The sequence below is a fragment of the Podarcis vaucheri genome (assembly GCF_965113315.1).
Source record: "Podarcis vaucheri genome assembly, chromosome: 12".
Taxonomy (NCBI): domain Eukaryota; kingdom Metazoa; phylum Chordata; class Lepidosauria; order Squamata; family Lacertidae; genus Podarcis; species Podarcis vaucheri.
In genome coordinates, this window is record NC_138750.1 from 37185054 (window position 1) to 37207707 (window position 22654).

At 42.1% G+C, this 22654-nt stretch overlaps 1 protein-coding gene across 4 annotated transcripts in view; it reads left to right on the forward strand.

The window, feature by feature from the left end:
• The window catches only part of CDK6 (cyclin dependent kinase 6), a 101283-nt gene that overhangs the window by 39684 nt on the left and 38945 nt on the right, over positions 1–22654 (forward strand). For all 4 annotated transcript variants that reach the window (XM_082194196.1, XM_082194198.1, XM_082194197.1 and 1 more), the window contains exon 4: positions 14452–14619. In XM_082194196.1, coding sequence (XP_082050322.1) covers positions 14452–14619 — 168 coding nt within the window. The remainder of the gene's footprint in view (positions 1–14451; positions 14620–22654) is intronic.

Below are 22654 nucleotides of genomic sequence, written 5' to 3' on the forward strand. Positions count from 1 at the left end.
GTGGATGCTGTGCTCCACTATAACTGTGCAATAGGGCACGGGACCAGGCTGCTAGTTATTGCCAGCTCTAAAGAATGCTTGCCATATTTTACCCCATTTCGGCAGCTGTCCATTGTGAGGTTTGCACAGTCTAAGTGGAATGGACTGCGCGTCTGTTGCCCGTTCTGTATGCTTTGCATTTTCCATTCTGTCCATAAAACAGGCAACACATGACATCATTGCATGACAAAGAATCAATTACTGTGAAGATCTGGCTTCTCTGAGAATGTCAGTTTTCAGTGTTGAGGCAAGAGCCATTTGCCATCTGTCACTGATGCTCATAATCAGTTGATCATATTTGAGTATTGGCACAATGCACAAGGTGAAAAACTCCAGGACAGATATATATAAATAACAGTGAAATAAACAAAAGCTGAGGAACCCCAGAGTTTTAAAATCATGAGCGTTGCTAGAATTTAGCAAAAGGTGAAGTCATTGTATGTAAATATTAAAATCATTATTTCCTGAAAAGTACATGGATATTTTACATTTGCCTATTTGAAAAACATAGTGAATGTGTTCTGTTACTAATTCTATTTTTACTTTTAATTCTACTGCTGCTTAATTAAGTGCCAACAATCTGGTAGACACTTTGCAGGAGCAACAAAGTCCTTTTCTGGCATGCTAAAGCTACAGTCCTGTGTAGTTTTAAGTGGAAATAAGCCCCACTGAAATGAATAAGACTTCATTCCAAGTACAGGCAGCCCCCAATTTACATGGGGGTTGCATTCTGGGTCATTGTGTGCTTGCATGAAATCAGAAACCCGCTGAAAAATCTTGCAAACGCCCCTTTCCACCCCCGTTCTGCCCTTTTAGTGATATTTCAGTGATGTCTTTATGACGTTTCTGGTCACTTCGAGGTTCGTTGCTGTGTGCGATCACACGCATATTTCTCACACCTAAAATGGGAGTTGCCTGTAAACAGCATTGGATTGTTAGCATTCAATCCTACTTATAGGCTTAATTGGAAGTGAATTTTACTGAAATCAGTGATACTTAAGTTAATGAGATCAAATTGTCACCAACCTTCTCCAAGATGAGAGCCTGCACCAAACAGCCTTGCATAATTTAACCCACATAGTTGTGGTTATCATATGCTAATTTGAAAATACCTTCACCTACTGTCGGCAGGGGGTGCATGGGAAATCTCCACTTATATTCCATAGGTTTGTCAAATCAGAATTTCAGAATCAAGCACAAGACATCATTAAGGACCTGTGATAGCTATTTGCAGATTAGTAAGGAGCTATAGGATTCTGAAATCAAGGATACCATATTATGTAACTCATTTTTTGGGTCTTTGCAAAAACCTTTAATGATCAATCAGGAATAATGCCATTTCCATATGTGAAAAAAATGAAATCCTTGCACTTACAAAAAAAATAGCAATATCCTGGGACAGTTGTTGTTTCTTATCAAATCCATGCAAGCTCTTTTGGAGGCTATTGGGAAGAGACTAAGAAAACCCAAGCAAACATCTTTTCCAGTTATGAATTTCATCATCCCCCCCCCCAAGTATATAAACAGTTCAGTAAAGAATATACTTAACTCTCTTATTGAAATCAGACAGATGTGGAGGTGCTTAACTTTGGTTCTCATTCTTTGAAGACGACAACACCAAAGAACCACATACACAGAACAGAGATTCTCCACTTCGTTTCTCCCTACGTTTGCACACATTTTCACAACTTTTCCCTCTCTCTTCGTCACCATTTCTGATAACCAGCGTGCCAGTCCAGTTTCTGGTTCCTCAGGTTTCAAATCAGTATACATAGAACTGCCTTTATTTTGTGAGTTTTCCCCATTTTTAAAATAAACTCAAACAAAGTACACATTATGGGAAAGTTAGAGTGTTGCTGCCAGCAAACAGAAAACTACGAATGAAGACATGAGTGAAATAACAGAGATGCACTGTTTGGGTGCTTAATCCTTTAGATACTTAACTGATAAGATTATTTTCACTTCAGTAAAGCGGATCTGATATTACAGAATCTAAGAGACATCCACACATTTGGGCAGGGGAAGCATATAGTATAGCCCTCCTGGAATTGCATTACTCCAGAAGGCAGGAAGGTCAGAGGCTAAATATTTCCCCTATATATTTAAGCTCCATACCAGAGCCATCCAAAGGGGTTTTTTGCTCCCTATAGAATCATAGAATCATAGAATCATAGAGTTGGAAGAGACCACAAGGGCCATCGAGTCCAACCCCCTGCAAAGCAGGAAACACCATCAGAGCACTCCTGACATATGGTTGTCAAGCCTCTGCTTAAAGACCTCCAAAGTAGGAGACTCCACCACACTCCTTGGCAGCAAATTCCACTGTCGAACAGCTCTTACTGTCAGGAAGTTCTTCCTAATGTTTAGGTGGCATCTTCTTTCTTGTAGTTTGGATCCATTGCTCCGTGTCCGCTTCTCTGGAGCAGCAGAAAACAACCTTTCTCCCTCCTCTATGTGACATCCTTTTATATATTTGAACATGGCTATCATATCACCCCTTAACCTCCTCTTCTCCAGGCTAAACATGCCCAGCTCCCTTAGCCATTCCTCATAAGGCATCGTTTCCAGGCCTTTGACCATTTTGGTTGCCCTCCTCTGGACACGTTCCAGTTTGCCAGTGTCCTTCTTGAATTGTGGTGCCCAGAACTGGACACAGTACTCCAGGTGTGGTCTGACCAGAGCAGAATACAGTGGCACTATTACTTCCCTTGATCTAGATGCTATACTCCTATTGATGCAGCCCAGAATTGCATTGGCTTTTTTAGCTGCCGCGTCACACTGTTTGCTCATGTCAAGTTTGTGGTCAACCAAGACTCCTAGATCCTTTTCACATGTACTGCTCTCAAGCCAGGTGTCACCCATCTTGTATTTGTGCCTCTCATTTTTTTTGCCCAAGTGCAATACTTTACATTTCTCCCTGTTAAAATTCATCTTGTTTGTTTTGGCCCAGTTCTCTAATCTGTCAAGGTCGTTTTGAAGTGTGATCCTGTCCTCTGGGGTGTTAGCCACCCCTCCCAGTTTGGTGTCATCTGCAAATTTGATCAGGATGCCCTTGAGTCCATCATCCAAGTCGTTGATAAAGATGTTGAATAAGACCGGGCCCAAGACAGAACCCTGTGGCACCCCACTAGTCTCTCTTCTCCAGGATGAAGAGGAACCATTGATGAGCACCCTTTGGGTTCGGTCAGTCAGCCAGTTACAAATCCACTGAGTGGTAGCATAGTCAAGACCACATTTTACCAGCTTCTTTACAAGAATATCATGGGGCACCTTGTCAAATGCCTTGCTGAAATCAAGGTAGGCTACATCCACTGCGTTCCCTTCATCTACCAGGCTTGTAATTCTGTCAAAAAACGAGATCAGGTTAGTCTGACATGACTTATTTTTCAGAAATCCATGCTGACTATTGGTGATCACAGCATTCCTTTCTAGGTGCTCACAGACTGTTTGCTTAATGATCTGCTCCAGAATCTTCCCTGCGGTAATTATTTGGGTCCTCTCTTTTCCCCTTTTTGAAAATAGGGACAACATTTGCCCTCCTCCAGTCTGCCGGGACTTCGCCTGTTCTCCAGGAATTCTCAAAGATGACTGCCAGTGGTTCTGAGATCACATCTGCCAGTTCTTTTAATACTCTTGGATGCAGTTCATCTGGCCCTGGAGACTTGAATACATCTAAACTAGCCAAATATTCTTGTACTATCTCCTTAGTTATTCTGGGCTGTGTTTCCTTTGTTGAATCATTTGCTCCAAATTCTTCAGGTCGGGCATTGTTTTCTTTATCGGAGAAGACTGAGGCAAAGAAGGCATTGAGGAGTTCAGCCCTTTCTGTGTCCCCTGTTTGCATTTCACCATCTTCTCCTCTGAGTGACCCCACTGTTTCTTTGTTCTTCCTTTTGCTACGGACATACCCATAAAAGCCTTTTTTGTTGCTTTTAACCTCTCTAGCAAGCCTGAGTTCATTCTGTGCTTTAGCTTTTCTGACTTTGTGTCTACACGTGCTGGTTATTTGTTTGAATTCCTCTTTGGTGGTTTCCCCCCTTTTCCATTTTTTGTACACATCCTTTTTAAATCTTAATTCAGTTAAAAGTTCTTTAGATAGCCACCCTGGCTTCTTTAGGCACCTTCCATGTTTCCGTCTCATTGGTATTGCCTGACGTCGTGCTTTTACTATCTCCCTCTTAACAAACTCCCAGCCATCATGAACTCCCTTTCCTTTTAGTATTGCTGTCCATGGGATCTCACCCAGCACTTCCCTAAGTTTCTGATGTTTCTGGAGATACAGATCTGCTGTTAGGGGTTTTTTTTGGGGGGAGGGGTTAGTGACAATGGATCAAGATCATTGTGATTTAAAATAAACTCTGGTTTGTTAAGCATGCCAGCTTCATAACCCATGATTTGAAGTTGGCTTGTTTTGCAACGAAAAGGAGTTTATTGTAAACTGTGATTCCTGATTTATACATGACGAAAGTGAAACTGAATATTGTGGAAGGAAGAGGCTTTGCTCAGTCTCATACAGGCTTCTGCGCATAATGCTAAATCATTGTTGAGCATGAAAGGCATCTCCCTACTTACACAGACATTATGTTCCCAGACTCTGTGCATATATGGGAAATCACATAAAGTGGGGAGGGCACTGTTGAGAGAGGCTGGGAAGCGTACCTCTCTTGGCAGATCTCACCCATCCCACTTGCATTCCCGGGCGGTGATGTGCCCTTGCACATGTGCACCCACCTGCCCAGCCTGCCTCCAGTGATCAGAAAGTTGAATGGTGGGTCAGTGGTTCCCAGTGCCCATCACCACTGTGCAACCTCTTGGTGCTCTCCCTGTTAGTCTTGGGAAGTTTACGGAGACAGTTCCCTTATCTAGTTTCTCCCCCATCCCCAAGAAATAACGTGGCTGCATGCTTGTGGGGTGGCAAGGAAGAGGAACAAAATGGCCGCAAGCGAGGGAAGAATGGGCAGGTGGGTGGTCAGAGGCATGGAGTCCCCCCTCCATACTGGCAGGAAGAAAAAAGCCAAGGAGGGTAAGTGAGTGGGGGTGGCAAGACACTTGGAACGACCACGCAAGCTGTTTCCCTCCAGTTCTCTCCTGCTCTTTTCGTGGCTCTCTTGGCACCATTTCCTGGTTCCAAAAAATTATGCATTTGGCAGCAACACACGTAATGCTGTTGCACAGAAGTGGAATGCACACAAGTGGAGTGTTTGTTTGTCTGTATGTGCAATCCAGGCCAACGTGTATTGAGCTGAGATTTTAATTTAGCCAAACGACATGTCAACCTTGCCTTAGTTAAATTTCATCAGAAATCCAGTGCCCCCACTGTAATACTGAAGTATCACAAAAATGCTTAGCTTTGTTAGCACTGTACCCCCCCCCCACAAAAAAGGTAGTGGATTGGTGTTAAATGGACATTTTGATGGTATACAGGTAGATATGCTCGCATAAATGCATAGAATCAAGAATATTGTTAATATGTTCCAAGTATTTTATTTCACTTACTCCCGAAAAATTGCTCTTATTCTTTTTCACATGAAATGTGCCCTAGATTTACATTTTGACTAGCACTGAATGCCATTTTGACCAACATAGCTGATGCTATATGTAATCCATCTCAGCATACTTGGTGCAATAAATTCGGCAGACAAAATACATACCATTTGTTTTGCAGTAGGACAGTTCTGCTGTGCAGCTGCAATTTAGAAATCTCAAAAGGCTTCAGAATGTTATGTTACAGCCATTAATGGAGATTCCAAGGAGTTTTCCATCCATTTTTATTGCAGGAGGGAGGTGGGGGGTGGAAGTGGGGGTCAGAGAGCTGTTGGAATGAGAGGGTGTGTGGGCTGAAGTATGAATCCACATAAAATATTATTTCGTTTGAAATTAACCCAAGACATCCCTGTTTGGGTAAGCAAAGAATATATTGTGTTGTGTGTGTAAGAGAGAGATGGAGATCTATTCTAATAGCACTCCTCCCTCTGTGATACAAAGGAAATAGCTGCCGCCCAAGCCTGGACTCCACAGTTCAATAGAAAACATTCCAAAAGAATGCATAGGATGTTATAAATATAAAAAGGAGTTTAATGAAAGAGCATACAGATGTCTTTCATGTATTTTAAATTGGAAAGACTAATTCTGAAACTATAAGAAAAACAACAGTGAGCTACGAGCCATATGCTTCAGATTACTGAAGTATGACTTACACAGGCCTGTCATTCAAGGAGAAGCAACACAGACTAAAACAGGAGATGTTGAAAGGAAAAAAAAGACTTGTGGGAAGTCAAACCATCTCTAAATATGTGTTTTATTATCTTCGGGTGTTCTTTGCTGAGTTACCACCATGATTAAAACCAATGCCCTGGCACCAGGAGGATGGGATTCCTTTAAGTTCCTCTTCCTTCCCCACATATCAAGGAAGGTACATAACAGACTTGACTGCGTAGTGGTGCAGTTTCAGCAAAAGAGGAGCAGCAGATAGAGAGGCGGCTTTGCAGCCAGCAATGCCACATCCACATTTGAACTCATACTGTGCAAGGGTGTTAAAGATTGATTTGATACCAAGATTCTGCAAGGTGCTGTGCAAGGAACAGAAATCACATAGTTGTGGCCAGGGGGCTTTCTGTCAGCACTGAAGGGAAGATATTTGCAAGGAAGATCGGAATTGACAATGAGGAACAAGGGCAAGAACATCAAAACGCAGTGCAAACACAGTAAGACCCAGTTCATATATTACCATCTGAGGCATGGCTGCTCTCATGCTGCCCTGGTAACCCTGGAGCCTTCTCTGCACAGGTCTTCCATGGTGTAGGACTAATGTGAAAACAATGTAGTGTGAAAAGAACTAGTGGATGTGGGTCATGGTGATAGGGCTAGGCACATGAATAATCCCCACACCAGTTTTGCTGGCCTGCAGGGGCATGGCCCCTGTCCACATGACACACTTCATACATTACTAAGATGGTATAGGTGGAGTCACACTGCTTTGACTCTCTACCAGTGATGTAGGGATATGAATTGGGTCATAGGTTATAGTTGATCAGGGAAATCTAAAGCACAACATTATTTGAGAATCTTCTGAACCTCGCAACTCAGTTAAAAAGTGGATGTTCCTCCTCCCCTCCGTTTTTTACACACATCCAGCATTCCATGACCACAAAGCATGATCAGTCTCCATTGGCCTCTTTTGGGTTTCTTTTCTTTTTTAAAAAAGGATTTGTTGTACTTCTGCAAAACCTGGGGTTCCTGCAGGCCTGCACTGGGTTACCTCAACCACTCTGGTCAGCTTCCAACAAATTAAAACATCAAACACAACAAAGCATCAAACTCTTCTATGTCAGATGTCTTCTAAAAGTCAGATAGTTGTTTATTTCCTTAACATCGGACAGAAGGGCGTTCCACAGGACAGGCGCAACTACAGAGAAGGCTCTCTGCCTGGTTCCCTGTAACCTCACTTTTTACAATGAGGAAACCACCAGAAAGCCCTCAGAGCTGGATTTCAGTGTCTGGTCAAAGGTGGTGCCATTTTGGTTACCATAAGTATCAGCACTCAGTACCTAACAATTGGAAAGAAAGAGAATAATGATTTACATGCAAGATGCCCCAGGTTCAAGCTCAGCGTTGCCGTTAAAAAACCCTCAAGGCGTAGGACTGGGAAGGAGTTCAGGCCAGTTGATCTAGAGGTCCCAAAGATTGGATGCACAAATGTTCCAAACTTGGCCTGTTAACGTGGAATCCTCCATCTCTGCCTGAGTCTCATAAGGCAGGTGGAGAGCAACTTGCTGTATGCCATCTTCTCAAATTTGTTAGTCAGCCAGGGTGGACTTGCACATCTTCCAGTTTATCTTGCAGCCTGAGAAAGCTTCAGGGAGCACAATGCCCTGCGAATTCCCTTGGGAAAGGCTAGTCCCGAGTAGCTTAGTTATGCAGACAACCAGCTCCAAACCAGACATGTTATTGGATATAGTCCTCAACACACATATATAGTACAGAATATTAGCCTGGAGGAAGGTGGTTTAGCTGGGCTGATTTCCAAAGCTCTGAAACTGCTGTGCAAGGCACTTTTGCATTAATCCACAATGGCCAGTGCAGCTCTATTCATGTGTAAGTTCTGGTTCCAAAGTTCTCAAATCTGTTGGTATGAGCTTGCAAGGCAGCAGAGGAGATCAGGGGCAAAGGGCAGGACCAACAAGGCTAGACTCAGACCTCTCCCATCTCCAAAACCAGCCCACTCATATTGTCGCATTCACAGTGGGCTGGGTGATTACTACAGCTGTGTTGTAGTAATCCCTTCCAAAGCACACAAAGCAGTAAATTACGTTTTTGGATTATGATCCAAAGTTCTCCAGGCAAAGCAGTGCCAATTTTGACCTGCAGTGGTGAATTGCATGGATTTTGCAAACTGGCCTCATTTTTTTCTGTACTGTACAATCATGGAACTTTTACTGATTTGATGTGCACAGGCCATAATGTACCTCTAGAAGAGCAAAGACGTCCTGTTGGCTGCAGTAAACAAAAACTGCAAAGGGTAGCATACTTCCCGGGAAGGTTGTAAAAAAAGCAAACCCAGTCTCTTTCTGGAGCATCCAAAAAATATCTGAGCAGTCAGAAAGAAATTGTTAGTTCATGAGAACAGGTGGCAATTGTATTTTGAGTATTTTATCATTTTCTTCATTGGCTAACTTGCTTTCCTATCACGTGTTTTCTTACTTGTGCTTCTACTTTTAAATTAATGGAAAGACTGTCGGTCAGTAGTAGAGCATCTGCTTTGCATGCAAAAGTTTCCAGGTTCAACCTCTGGCTGGGGAAGTCTCCTGCGTGAAATCCTGGAGCACCACTGCCAGTTATTGTAGGCAGTTCTGAGCCAAGTGGACAATGAATATAATTACCCTGCTGGGTCAGACCCAGCATCACTGCCTCCGATGCAGAGGCAGAGCACAGCCATCGTGGCTAGTAGATGTTGATAGCCTTATCCTCCACAAATTTGTCCAAAGCCATCCAAGTTGGCAACCATGACTGCTTCCTGTGGGAACTAGTTCCTCTGTTAGCTGAGCGCTGCCTGAATAAGTGCTTCTTTTGTCTGTCCTGACTCTTCCAACTTCCAGATTCTTTGGGTGCCCAGGAGTTCTAGTCATATTGCCTCTTCCTCGCCTTTTCCCTAAAATGAGAAGCCTCAGGTGTGGAAACCTTTCCAAATTGGGAAGTTTCTCCATCCCCTTGATCATTTTGAGTACCTTTTTTATTTTCAGTTCCTGCATAGTGATTCCTAGCATGGAATTTGCTTTTTTCACTGCTGCCGCACAATGGGTCGGCATCTTCATTGAGCTATCCACTACAACCCAAGGTCTTGATCCTGGCCAATCACTGCCAGTTCAGACCCCATGAGCAAGCAAGCGACCATTTCACGTGGGGATTCTGTTCCCGGCCCCCACATAGTGCATATAAGCATGCCCTGTTTCATCCCCATTCTGTCTTCTTCCAGATCCAAAAGGACCCATGAATCGGTGATCACGTGTGAATTGGACTTACCTAAATGGTCACCACCTATACATGAAATAAAGTTTTTTTTGCCCCTTCATGCATCAGTTTATACTTGTTCACATTTTCCTTCTTCAGAGCTAGCAAAGGGCATTTTTATTTTTGTTTTAAAGGAAGAGAGAGAAAATTATTCAGGATGGCGAATTGCACCACTTGCGCTTAGGCAGTACAGTTGCAAAAGCACAGGTCCACATGGTCCCTGAATATGAGCTGTGGCGAGGTTTGTCAGCGCAGACACAGCTTGAGAAAAACTTGAAGCCACAAGCCTGCAATCAAAATTAAGTAAGTGGACCCTCATGCAACAAACTGGAGGCCTTAAATTTTATGGGTCCTCCCCACACACGAAACTGATGAAGGTGACCCTGATGAGCTATTTAGTGAAGTCATTCTGCATTGTGAACAGCAAACCAAGAGTATTTCTCCAGCAAGAACAAGAAAGACCCACCTCACAGTGATTGATGAGAAGGTTATAAAAGTGCAATGAGCTGGAAAGTCATCATCTTGTCTTTTCCTTTTGCCACCGGAACGGCATAGCAGAGAGATCTCTTTTCTTCTGGTTCTGCATAAGGAGAGGTTACATGGCATGGAAATGTGTTACACCCAGCTGCTCACTAGTTTGCAGGGCACACAGTAAATAATACTGTTTAGTATATCTAAGGCACAAAAGAGAACAGCACTCTTTTGATGGTGATTCCTAGCCTCTTTCATTTGCTTTCCAGTTTGCTTCCAATTCATTGAGTGGCATTTTGCAACAGTGCATACTTTAGTGTGGTGGGTTCTCTGATTGGTGGGTTGTTGTTGGGGTCCCCCCCCTTAATTGGCATGAGTAAATGAAAGGTTACTTAGGCCCTGGTGTAGCAGAGGCACTTCAGTTTGCTTAAAGTTGTTTGCTGAACTGAGCAATATCTAAATTAACCCTCTGAATTCATTCTGTGTGAGCTTCATTGGTAGCGGGAGAAAGCCCCAATTGCTTACCACCATCAAGATTTCTTTGGCACAATGGTATTTTATTTTGAAAATAATACATTGTTTGAAAACTTGCTTTTTTCATCTTTTAAGGTTTCATTCTATTGATCAGTTCCTAGGGCAAGCTCAAATTATTTTGCGCTTTTTTCTTCTGAATTTGAAAGTTGTGTTGAAAGTTGGTGCAGTATACCGACCTTAAAACTTATTCTACATCTGGAAATGTATTATTTATTTAATACATTTAATACATTTCTATACCGCCCTTCATCTGAGGATTACAAGGCAGTTTATATTTGCCACAACTTCCTCCTCACTCGGAAAAAAAAAACTTGCTAGTTGGATTCCTGTTCCTCTTACCAAGCTTACCCTTGACAAATTTACCCTCTATATTTCTTGGGGATGTCCCACAGTTCAGTGGGGCAGCATGCAGAAGGTCCCATGTGCATTCCTAGTTAGACTGGCAGAACTGTGAAAAATCTTTTAGATTTTTGATACAGTGAATATATCAACGTCATATAAAGTCAACTGCCTTATACCAAGCCAGACCTTTGGTCCAGTTAGCTCAGTATTGTCAACTCTACACTGACTGGCAGTGGCTCTTCTGGGTTTCAGACAGGTATGTTTAAGCCCTACCTAGAGATGCCGGATATTGAGCCTAGAACCTTCTCCATGAAAAGCAAGTATTCTCCACTGAGCTCCACAAAGTATTCCAATGTGGCAGACTCCCTCTTCCCCTCTATGATGTTTCTTTCCCCATACTTTCCAAGGAGTTGATCCACAGAAAGAATTAGCTTTGCTCCTGCTTTCTGGCCCACCTGTTTTCCTCTCATAATGGGATGGGCAGAGGAAGAACAGAGAACTCTTCCTCTGGTCCATACATTGGGAGAAATGTACGGTGCCAGGGAGCAAAAAGTTACCAGAATGCATTTGTGGACAAAGGTTCATCTTCGCCCCTCCATCATGTGGCTTTAGCGTGGACTCATGGGAAGTAGGTGTGGTTTTGTAGAAACAGTGGTTACTTAACTTCTCCCAGTCAACTCTATATTACTTTATTCAGGGACAGTGAAGAACAAGCTGTTTTATTGCATGACCTTTCTCAGTTTCCCAGGAACCTAATCCCTGAAAAAAATAAGTTCAGCCCAAGCCCAAGGGACCACCTCCCAGCGTTATGGCCACAAATGTGTACTTACCCATAACAACCTATCTTGAATAATAGTAGGGCAGCCCTAAGCAGATTCTTCTAGGTCTTAGATTGCAGAGTTTGAGAACCTCTGGTCTGAGCAAGTTAGACTTCACAGAAAGGTGTTCCATATAAGAAGCTTGTAAGGTTTGCACATGGTTTGTACACTGCAGGTTTGTACACTGCGACTATGATCAGTCCCCAAGTCTATTTTCATAATTCAAATGCCTCGTTGAATTTCTGCCGGAGTTGTCTTACGAAAATTGTGTCGCCCTAGTCCACCTGAATATGCAGAGTAAGGAGGTGGTGAAACATTCAGATGCTCTTATTTGAGTAAACTTGATCTCCTGATCTGAAGCTGCTTGCAAATGTTTTTCCCCCTCCCCCCTTGGTGCATTGTTTCAGCTTCCTAATCACTGACCAGCTGTCTTGTTAGTGAATAGAGCTGTGGGCCCCTTGCCATGTTTCATGTGAGGTCTTGGCTGGGTGGCCAAGCAGGCAGCCTGCAGCCACTGTCAAAGCAATTCAAGAGGTATTGGCACAGCAGTGCCACCATTAATTTCTGCTTGTCACATGCTGTCATGCAAGTTACACCAGAGAGGAAATGACCGTTGAAAAAAGTGTGCTTGTGGCACTTTGTCCCCTCTAGACATTATCCCTGAGGTTAAACAAGTGGATACAATTAGCTGCTGTCCACAAACAGCTGTTAGGAAAGAGAAGCCCAGATCTGGGCCCCATAGCCATGTGTCTTTCCTGTTGGTGAGGAGAGCCTGCTATCAACATCTGCCATACTTTAACCCTTCATTGAGGTGTTAATTTCGGCTGTATAGAGCCAAATCGATGACTGGCGGCAATCCTATGTGTGTCTGTTCAGAACTAGTCCCATTAGTTCAGTGTGACTTACTCCTAGGTAAGTGTACGTAGGATTGCAGCCTGTGAGCTGTAGTTCTGAATCAGTAGACAGGATACAGAGTACTGAGTGGGTTAGCTCGAGATGCACGGCCAGTAAAAACACACTACTCTGTATTTCATTCCCAGAAATGTGCCTGTTTGCAGTACTACTTAGTTCAGGAGCTTTAATAAATGTATAGTTCTCATGATCACATTTACTGGTTTAAAACAAGTATTTATTATTCAGGAAGACCTCTGGAAATGATAAGTAACTAGGAGATTCCTAAATTTCCTTTCAGCAGGCTTAAGAAAGATTCACTAAAATCTTTTGGTGAATGGCCTGGTAGTCATCTGGCAGGATGAAGATAGTATGTCATATCTTGGCTGATGCTCACATTCAATTTTGGCATGGTAAGATCATCACCATGTTCTCCTTTTTTTTATCTCATCGGTTTGGAGTGGCCTGTATATTTTCCTGGAAAGAGTATCAAGAGTATAAGGGAGACTTATGGAATGGTACAGGTGACAAAACAGGTGCATTTCCCCCCATTTGTATGCATTTGAACATGTAAAAGACAGAAGCAGTAAACATGATCACCAAATATCTGTGAATATTCTGTGTTGCTTTGGTTCAGATTTTAATATTTATTGGTCGCTATAGTGATCCGATTCATTTAAAAAAAAAAAATGCTACAAAACTCAACCCTTCAGTTGAGCAATTAAATGTCATGTGTGTAAATTATCATGTTGGATTAAAGCAGATGTGGGAATCCAGTGACTCCAGATGCTGGACTCCCATCAGCCCCAGCTGGCATGCTCAGTGGCCAGGGATGATTGGAGTTCTACTGCAACAGCATCTGAAAGACCGCAGGTTCCACACTCTTGGATTAGATAATGCATTTTGAATGTGAAATTGATTAAGGAGGCTCAAAAGCCTTGAGAGCTTGCAGGTCAAAGCTCTTGTGACTGTGCCAAACACCCCTGTCACCCTTGCATTTAAGTCTTGTGAACTCTGCAGGTGTGAATACAGGAGACGGCACCTTTTCAAGGCACTGCTCTCAAGAAATTTGCATCAGGTTTTTAATAAATCTTTTTGGTTTTATGATTCCTCATGTTAAAAAACTGTTCTGGGTGCTTTATGAGTAGAAGAATAGTGTATAAATAATATATTATTTACTAACTACATGCTTTTAATTGTCAAATGTTAATAGCCTATTTCTGTTGTGCAAATTCTAATAACATAGAGACTTGTGTTTATCAGCTTGCTCATAATCCACCCTATATGAAAAGTTAGTCTTACTAATGTAATTCCTGTTGATTTATGAGGTAGAGTGGGACTACGGGAGAGGAGGAGGAGCCCCTGGAGCTGCGTGAGTCCTCTGGCCACTTCATGTGTTTACAGCAAATTTCTGCAGCAGGAAGCTTTGTGTATCTAGATGTTACCCATATGAATGGGACTCTTGAACTTCCAGGGTCTTTATTCCGTGGAAAGCCTCCATGAATACACAAGGCTCCCCATTGCAGCACTTTCCTGCAAACATATAATAATAATAATTTATTATTTATTCCCCAGGCACTCTGGGCAGCTCCCAACAGAATTAATGATGTTGATGATGATAAAAATGTGCATTAAGAGGGCTGTTTGTGTATCTAGGTACACAAGCATAGGTACACTTATCAGAACCATGTGCATGTTTATTCAGGAGTAAGGCTCACTACCTTAAATGGGGCTTACCTATTGTATATATATCCTAAGTGTATATATAGGGTGCCCTGTCTATATATTTAAGCTGTGCAAAAATGACATACTTTGTTTCTCATAAAAACTCTCAATTGCTTACCCTTAGGACATGATGTTTCAACTCCTACGAGGGCTTGATTTTCTGCATTCGCACAGAGTGGTCCACCGTGATCTGAAACCGCAAAACATTCTAGTCACCAGCAACGGGCAGATAAAATTAGCCGACTTTGGCCTTGCAAGGATCTACAGTTTTCAAATGGCTCTTACATCTGTGGTAAGTTTCAATGTGTTCTTTCTTTAAATCTAATTTCAGGATTTAGTTTTGCATAGATGTTCTTTGGTCGTTATTTTAGAACAACTAAATAAAGCAAAAGATAGGTATTACTATTTGAGAAGCATTACAGTTGAACTTTATCTGAAGCGATTGCCATTACTGCAGGGTGGTAAATTATTCCTACAAATTGCTGAATCTGACTGCTCAGTCCTGTACTTGTTTCCGTGGAAGTAAGTTCATGAAAAGTCCAGTGTACAAAGAATCAAAGCCTGATTGACATTCCAAGACGATATACAAAGGTGGACTTCCCTGAATATTATGCTTTTTTTATCTTTTCCTACTTCATTAAACTGTTTTAATATGCAGCGACTGCACATTACACAGGAGGTATAGTACAGTTGGCATTTTTCCTCCCCTTCTGAATCACATCTTGATAGTGCTTAGAAGGAGGCCTGTGAGTTTCTTAAAAGATAATGTAGCAGTTGCTGCTTTGCTCAGCAGGCAATGTGAGTAGAGTGCACAAGAGGGAGAAAAATAAAATATGGCACCATGGGCTTGTTTACATGACTATTTGTAACCTGGTTGTGCATCAATTAATTGTCGTTTGTTTATGGCATTGGAGTAGGAAAAATGTGAGATGATCAGATATTATTTCCTTGGTCTTGTAGTGATATTTGGGTGATCATATTAGTCAAACAGGGGACGCGGGTGGCGCTGTGGGCTAAAGCCTCAACGCCTAGGGCTTGCCGATCGAAAGGTCGGCGGTTCGAATCCCCGCGGCGGGGTGCGCTCCCGCTGCTCGGTCCCAGCGCCTGCCCACCTAGCAGTTCGAAAGCACCCCCGGGTGCAAGTAGATAAATAGGTACCGCTTACCAGCGGGAAGGTAAACGGCGTTCCGTGTGCGGCTCTGGCTCGCCAGAGCAGCGATGTCACGCTGGCCACGTGACTCGGAAGTGTCCCCAGACAGCGCTGGCCCCCGGCCAATAAATGTGAGATGGGCGCACAAACCCCACAGTCTGTCAAGACTGGCCCGTTCGGGCAGGGGTACCTTTACCTTTACCTATATTAGTCAAACAAGAATTTAAAAATATAAACGGTCCACTATGTGTCCCATTTTCAGTTTTTTTAAAAAGATTGTGCTCTCCAAGCATGAGCAAAAAACCCCGCCTGCCTCTCAAGCAAACCTTGCAGTTCTAAAATGTGCAAGAGAATTTGTGGCAGATCTGAAGCTTAAGCTTCCTAGTAATCTTAAAGGGCAGCTCCAGAGGCACAAAGGAACATATGAAAGCTGCCCTATACTGAGTCACACCATTAGCCCATCTAACTCATTGGCAGTGGCTCTCCTGGATATTAAACTGGGAGTCTCTCCTCATGCATGCAAAGGAGATGCTTCATCACTGAGCTGCAGTTCTTCCTGGACATCCCATATGGCAGGGTCTTATTACAGAAGTGGCCTTAACACTATATGCAAATGATAAAGAATACCCCTAGCTTATAGCTACAGTCTGCTTCTTAAATAAACAAGGTCAGGTCCAGGTATATATGTTGGCATGTGGAGTTTGTCTGCTGCAGCAGAAGTTGACTTTAGTTAAATGAACCCTTGCTTGGAGCATACCTTTAGTTGAAAGGTATTCAGACTAAGGCTTTGGTATAAAATAAGAAAGCTTATGTTTACTAAAGGAAGTACACACTTGATAGGAAAGCATTCTGTAGTCCTAGCTGCCTATCTGGTTGGAGAAATGGAGAAAGCTATGCTTGTCCCTTTATTCTCAGAAGACAAATCCAAACTGACCGCTTGCCTCAAGGTCCAGAGAAAGTGTGTGGGGAAGAGCAGGAAACTGTAAACAGGATGCAACCTAAGACTTACTGGTCATCAAAGAGCTAAAGTGGTCTGCATAGAGATAAAGGTACAGAGATAGGAAGCTGGAAATCTTATCTCTCTTAACCCATGCAAACCTCTCTCAGCCAGCTGACTTGCATCCAGACTTCCAACAGCAGTTGGGAACAATGATATAGAACATTACACTGCTGACACTGCTCCTGTGTACCACATGGATCCTGTGGTTTAGTTGCACATTGACACAGCCAATGCCTACAATCTCCATTCATAGTATAATAGAACTGTAGGTAGCACCTAATAGGTCATCTAGTCCAACCTCCTGCTCTAAATCATTATCATTTTCCAGCTAATGGTTCCCTTGCAGATATCTGTCCAAACTGTCCAAAGAAAATGACTTCGCATTGCTGAGCTTATCTAAATCATCAGGAAGCTCTTCCTAATGTTTAACCTAAACTCTTCTCCCCAGAGTTTAGAGTCTTCGCTTCTGTTCTTCACCTTGAGAGTGAACAATTTGGGAGTCACTTAACAGATGTTTCTATACAGGACTGAGTACCTCATGTTCTAGGAGCTGTGCACATAATGAAGTTATAGAAAGTCCCCTGTCAGGGTTATCATTATGATCAGTCGACATGTGAACTCTCTGTCATTTCCTACAGCGGTGCAGTATATTGAGGCCAGATAAAGAATTATTTCTTGAAGTATCAGTTCTTTCCCAAGATACATCCTCATTCTCTGACTACAAAGGAACTCCTCTAGTGGAACAGAAAGAGCCGTGAAAGTAAGGCAGCATAAAGAACTGATCCAGCCTAGTTGACTGGGTGCTGCAAACCGATAACTTCAAAGTATTTTAGCTGCAATGATTACTTCCCAAATAGTAAAGCATTCTTTTGGCAGGTAAACCTTCTGGGCATATTTCTGTCATTTGTAATCCCTTGATGCTTCCTCTGATAAATGAATGGAAGCCTCAGAATAAATCGACACATGTTTATGTAGAGAATACCAGTCCCAGAGCTAGGAAATCGGAGCAATTGATAGTCCTATGTTGAACATCTGGGCCTGTTCTCAGAAGCAGAACAGTGGGGACAAGTATTCAGTGTCATGTGGAGTTAAACTGTTCTGCAAGTGTTGGTGCTGGCTCTTGGGAAAGCTTTGATTAGAAGAGGTGGGAACTGTTTGAATCTTTGGAGAGCTTCTGCCAATTGGATTTGATTGTGCTACACAGGATAGGCCGATGGCTTGACTTGATATGGTGCAAATGGACATGATAGGTTGCTTCATTCGGGGGGGTATAGTAGAAATGGCACCAAAAATTGCTATGAATGCAGCGAGCTAAGTAATTTATTTATTTTGGGGGGGGGGGTAAGGTACAGCCCAGTTTACCCAGTTTATCTAAAGCCACAATGTTGATATAATCAGACGTTGTTTCAATGACAGTTTGGTTTACATGCTATTTTATTCCAAGAATGGGGAGCCCTTGGCACTCCTGATATTGTTGAACTACAACTGACATCAGCCTCAGTCAGCCTGTCATGGAACAAGTACCTTGCCAGAAAGGGTCACCAACATAATTAAAGGGATAGCCTTTTATTTATTTATTTTTATACATTCATATTGTGCCTTTCTTCCATTGTGGAACTCGGTTGGGGGTGTATGTGGTTCCCAGGTTCTTAACCTATCCGAATACTGACCAGACCCTGTCTTGCATAGCTTCAACAAGGTGGTGGCCTCACGTGCCTTCAGGCCATACGCTGAACCATCTACATATTCTGCAAGTTTACTCTTACTAATAAATCAGAGAAGCTATGGCCCTCCAGATGTTGCTGGACTAAAACTATTTATCATCCCTGATCAGTGGTCATGCTGGCTGGGACAGTTGGGTGTTGGAGTCCAGTTATATTTGGAGGCTTCTCAGATTCCTAAGATCATCAGTATACAATCAGGTTCATATAATCAGCAGAACAGTTCATATATTAACATATATAGTTAATATATGTCTATTCAACTATATTTTTCATCTCATGTGTGATTTCACTCTCCTTTACTGAAGATATACCATTTGCTGTATTTGTATGGCACTGCTATGGTTAACGAATACCCAATCTGAAACTTCAATGCAACAAAGGCATGGATAGTTTTAAACAATTTGTTTCATTACAAGCTATCTTTACCTTATGTAATTCGAACGGTAGAAATTTTAAATAAGTAGAGTCCCATCCATCGTATCAGTTCTTGTGGGAAAATATGCTTCAGTGACTTACTGGCACTGGCTATGGAATGTGGCATTTAAAAGTACCTTTTTACAGTGGGAAAGAATTTGGTCGAGAATAAACAGTCTGACCTTGTTAAATGGACCAAAGTCTGTACAGATCCCAGTTCCAGAAAGCTAGTTTCTACTAGACTGTGAAAGAAAGCTCAGTTTGCAATTAATGCCATTAGGAGTGGGAAGGCTTTGGAGAGTCCTGCGCACTGTGTAAAGCTAAATGTTTCACATCAAAAGTGTGGAATTAAAAAGCCATATATAGCATTATTGTCTTGATATAATCACGTTTGAGAGACGTGATTTATATTTATATTTGGAAATAGAAATTGAAAATTATTATTATTAGTAATAATAATAATAATAATATTTTCCACCCCCTTTTGTGGAATGCTCTCCCCAAGGAAGTTCCGCTGGCCTTCATTATACACCTTTAGGCGCCAGGCAAAAACGTTCCTCTTTAACCAGGTCTTTGGCTGATTGACATCCAATGCCCTTTTAAATGTGCTGTGGAAGGGGGATCATTGGTTTGTTTCTGTTCTTATTTTTATTATGCATTTTGTGTTTTTTATATTGTATGTTGTGAACTGCCCTGAGGTCTACGTGCATAGGGCAGTATGAAAATGTAATAAATAAATAAAAATATGAGAATCCGGACCATAGGAAGCAGCCTTATTTCAAGTCAGAGTACAGCTCTGTAGAGGTGGTTCAGGCAGGAGTCTTCCCCATCCCTACCTAGAGATACCAGGGATTGAACCTGAAAAATGTATGCTCTCTCACTGAAGCTGTGGTATACAGAAGTTCTTAGAAAAATACAGATCTACTTCGTTTTGCAACACTAGCAACAGAACTCTGAGACATCCCAAAGCTCTTCAGCTGTATAGATTAGGAGTCATATGATGCAAGAATCTGCAGAAATTAATTTACTGTTTCAGACAATTATCCTGAAGGGATCTTCCTAAGTAAACATTCTAAATATCAAAAGAGTGAGAAAATAAAATATATACTGAATACTTTGATAAATAGTTATTTCCCCTAATGAATATGTTAATTCACATTAAACTTCCACCCTACATCTTCTACATTGAAGACAGACACAAAGGATTCATTCAGCTTCTCTTCAGTCTTCTTTCCCCCCTTTTGGACACCTTTGACTCCCTTGTTGTCCAAAGGGCCAACTGCCTCCCTTAGCCGGTTTCCTGTTCCTAATATATTTAAAGAATTTTTTTATTGTTGGTCTTTTAGTTTTAGTCAAGAAAGTGAACTGTGATATATTAACATAAGGTGGTTTCAGCTCAGTACAAGTCAAGAGTTAGGGTAGAGTTTACCTTTGGCCAAGTTTAAAGGCCGTATTAAAACAAAACAAAACAGGAACAGCAGCAAAGAATACTTCTTTTGAATCTCTGCATTGTTTCCAGATTTTTATAACCAGTGTAAACATTACCTGAACTTTATCTGAGCTTCCTGAATTGCCTTTCATTTTGTAACACCAGCATTTACCATTCAAAGGTTGACATAGTTGCCAAGAGCAAGCAAACCTGCCTCACCAAGCAAGCTTAGCATTGAACAGATTGTATATTTGCAACCATTCTCAATGGAGTAACTTTCTGAAAGCTACAAGCACAGTAGAAGACTGCAAACCAATAGCTTCTTGCCTTTCCCATCCTTTCTAAATGTGATTTGGGTTACTGTTGGACAACCAGAGTCATCATTTGACTTTGACTGGATATGGACATCTTACCTCAACTCCCCAATGCTTTCAGATCCCGGCGACTAAAGTGCTTTCCCCTACAAGGCCCTTTGCTATTTCTGATTTAAACTAATCAGATTGTAGGATCATCTTTCTACATAGGGATATCACCAGCTGGATTGAGATCTAGGAAAGTTCCCACTGATTTTTTGTTGTTGTTGAAATCACTACAAATGACATTTACATATGCATAGCCTGACCTCCATAACTGCACCAGTGCTTAGACATAGATTTGAATATACAGAGCATTTGGCCTCTCAGAAGAGAGGAGGAAGTGGTGCAGTTTTAAAAGGAAAACCTTAATAATCACAGGCACAAGAGGAGAAGGAATGGAGTATTGATTTGCCATGGTAGCCCTAAATTTAAATGTTTTGTCTCCTTGGATCTCTCTTTGGTATCCAGGTTCCCTTAGCCTAGGTGTGTGTGTGGGGGGGGTGTATTCAGTTTCCTAATTGATCATAAGGCATTCGATTTTCTTTTTATATCCCTGCTGCTTGGTTTACTGCATAGCTGAAATTCTTTCCCAGTGAATATGTGAAATATTATAGCCTGGATTAGCAATTAATGTCACAGATGACATACCTTTGTTCTACGCATTACTGAAGGTAGGTGTCCAACAAGGAACTTTTCCATCTCAATGATTTTTTTTTAAAAGCCAACCACAAGACATTCCTAATAGGTAAAGACAAGTGGGAACCCGTGAAAAAATTTCCATTGTTTGTGCACTTTGCTCCTGTCTTTTACATTGATGTTGCTGCATTCCCATCCCCTTTCCGTGCATGTGTGAAATACGGGGTCTTCTTTTAGCTCTGGGATTTAGATCCCAAATTTCTGTTCATTGCATGAACAATTCTGGTGCTTTTGATGTATCTGAAATATATGAACTACATAAGATGGCACAGACAGTGGGAAGGGCTGTAGCTCAGTGGTAGAGTGTTTGCCTCGCATGCAAAAGGTTTCAGGTTCAATCCCTGGCATCTCCAGGTAGGGCAGAGAGAGAGACAAAAACAAAATAGGACTAATAAAATAATACTAGTTACTCTGACCTGGTTTGCATGTCACATGAAAGCATACTTAAAATAAACCATGGTTTAATGTGGGCAAGCAGCGGGCTGGTGGTGGATGTTACTGAAATATTGGACCACCACTGCTCCTTCTGCTACCGGGAAATGTGTAATGGTCTGGCTTGTCATGTTGCCTAAACCTAGGCTTGTGATTTGTTTCCTTCAAACTAGCCACATTCAGTAAGCCAAGAACAAACTTTATACGTATATTTTGTAGTAATACTACTAGCGTTATGCCCATATTGCATGGCCTTAACAGTGGGGGATTTGGAAACTACGGCAATTGCTCAAGTGTCCAGAAAACGGCATGGGATTGTCATACTAACTGGTTTTACACATCAGTCATAGCTTAGTAGCAAGTGAAGCGAATGAAGAGTGAGCCTGGTTTGTTGTTGGATCCTGGGGGAGAGGGAATGGCTGTATGCGTCAGTAGATTAGCCGGCTGATTAAGAAAAGGAAGTATATGTTGTAATTGCATGTTGATGAAAAGAGTTTTTAATCTCCCATTGCTATTATATCTGGAGCATGGGGGAGGGGAAACATGGGGGGAGGGGGGGAGAATCTATTTAAAATACCAGACTAATTAATACATTCAAGAGAATGTTACAGACATATTTATAAGCCCTGGAATTTCCCCTACTGTTTAGCTCTGCTTGCAGCCATGCATAATGGCAATCTGTGGTCCATTCCGTATCCCAAAGAGCAAGCGGGTGGAGGTGCAGGGTGGGGAGGGGTGCAGAGAGAGCTCCCTCAGTCCCCTCCCCTCTGCTGCTGGTGCTTTCCCCCCATGGCTTTTCATGTCAGGACTTCCATAATTAAAGGGAGGAAAGTAAATTAATTACATGAATATTAAAAGGTTACTCATCCGTTTTAACATTTGGTCACTAGTTGGCTAATGAAAAGGAACTCGGGGGGCTGGAGGCCTGCCATGCTGCTTCTCCGCTTTCTTTAGTAGGCCACATGCTGAAGCAATGATTGTGCGTGACAGATTCTGGAAACAAAGAGTCTGCGCGCAGCTCATCCAGACGGAGCATGCTTTGCTAAATTGCACCAATAGCAGGGTGGCCTACAGGCAAACAAAATGGTTAAACAATACATAATAAAAGTTTTTATTTGGTATTTCC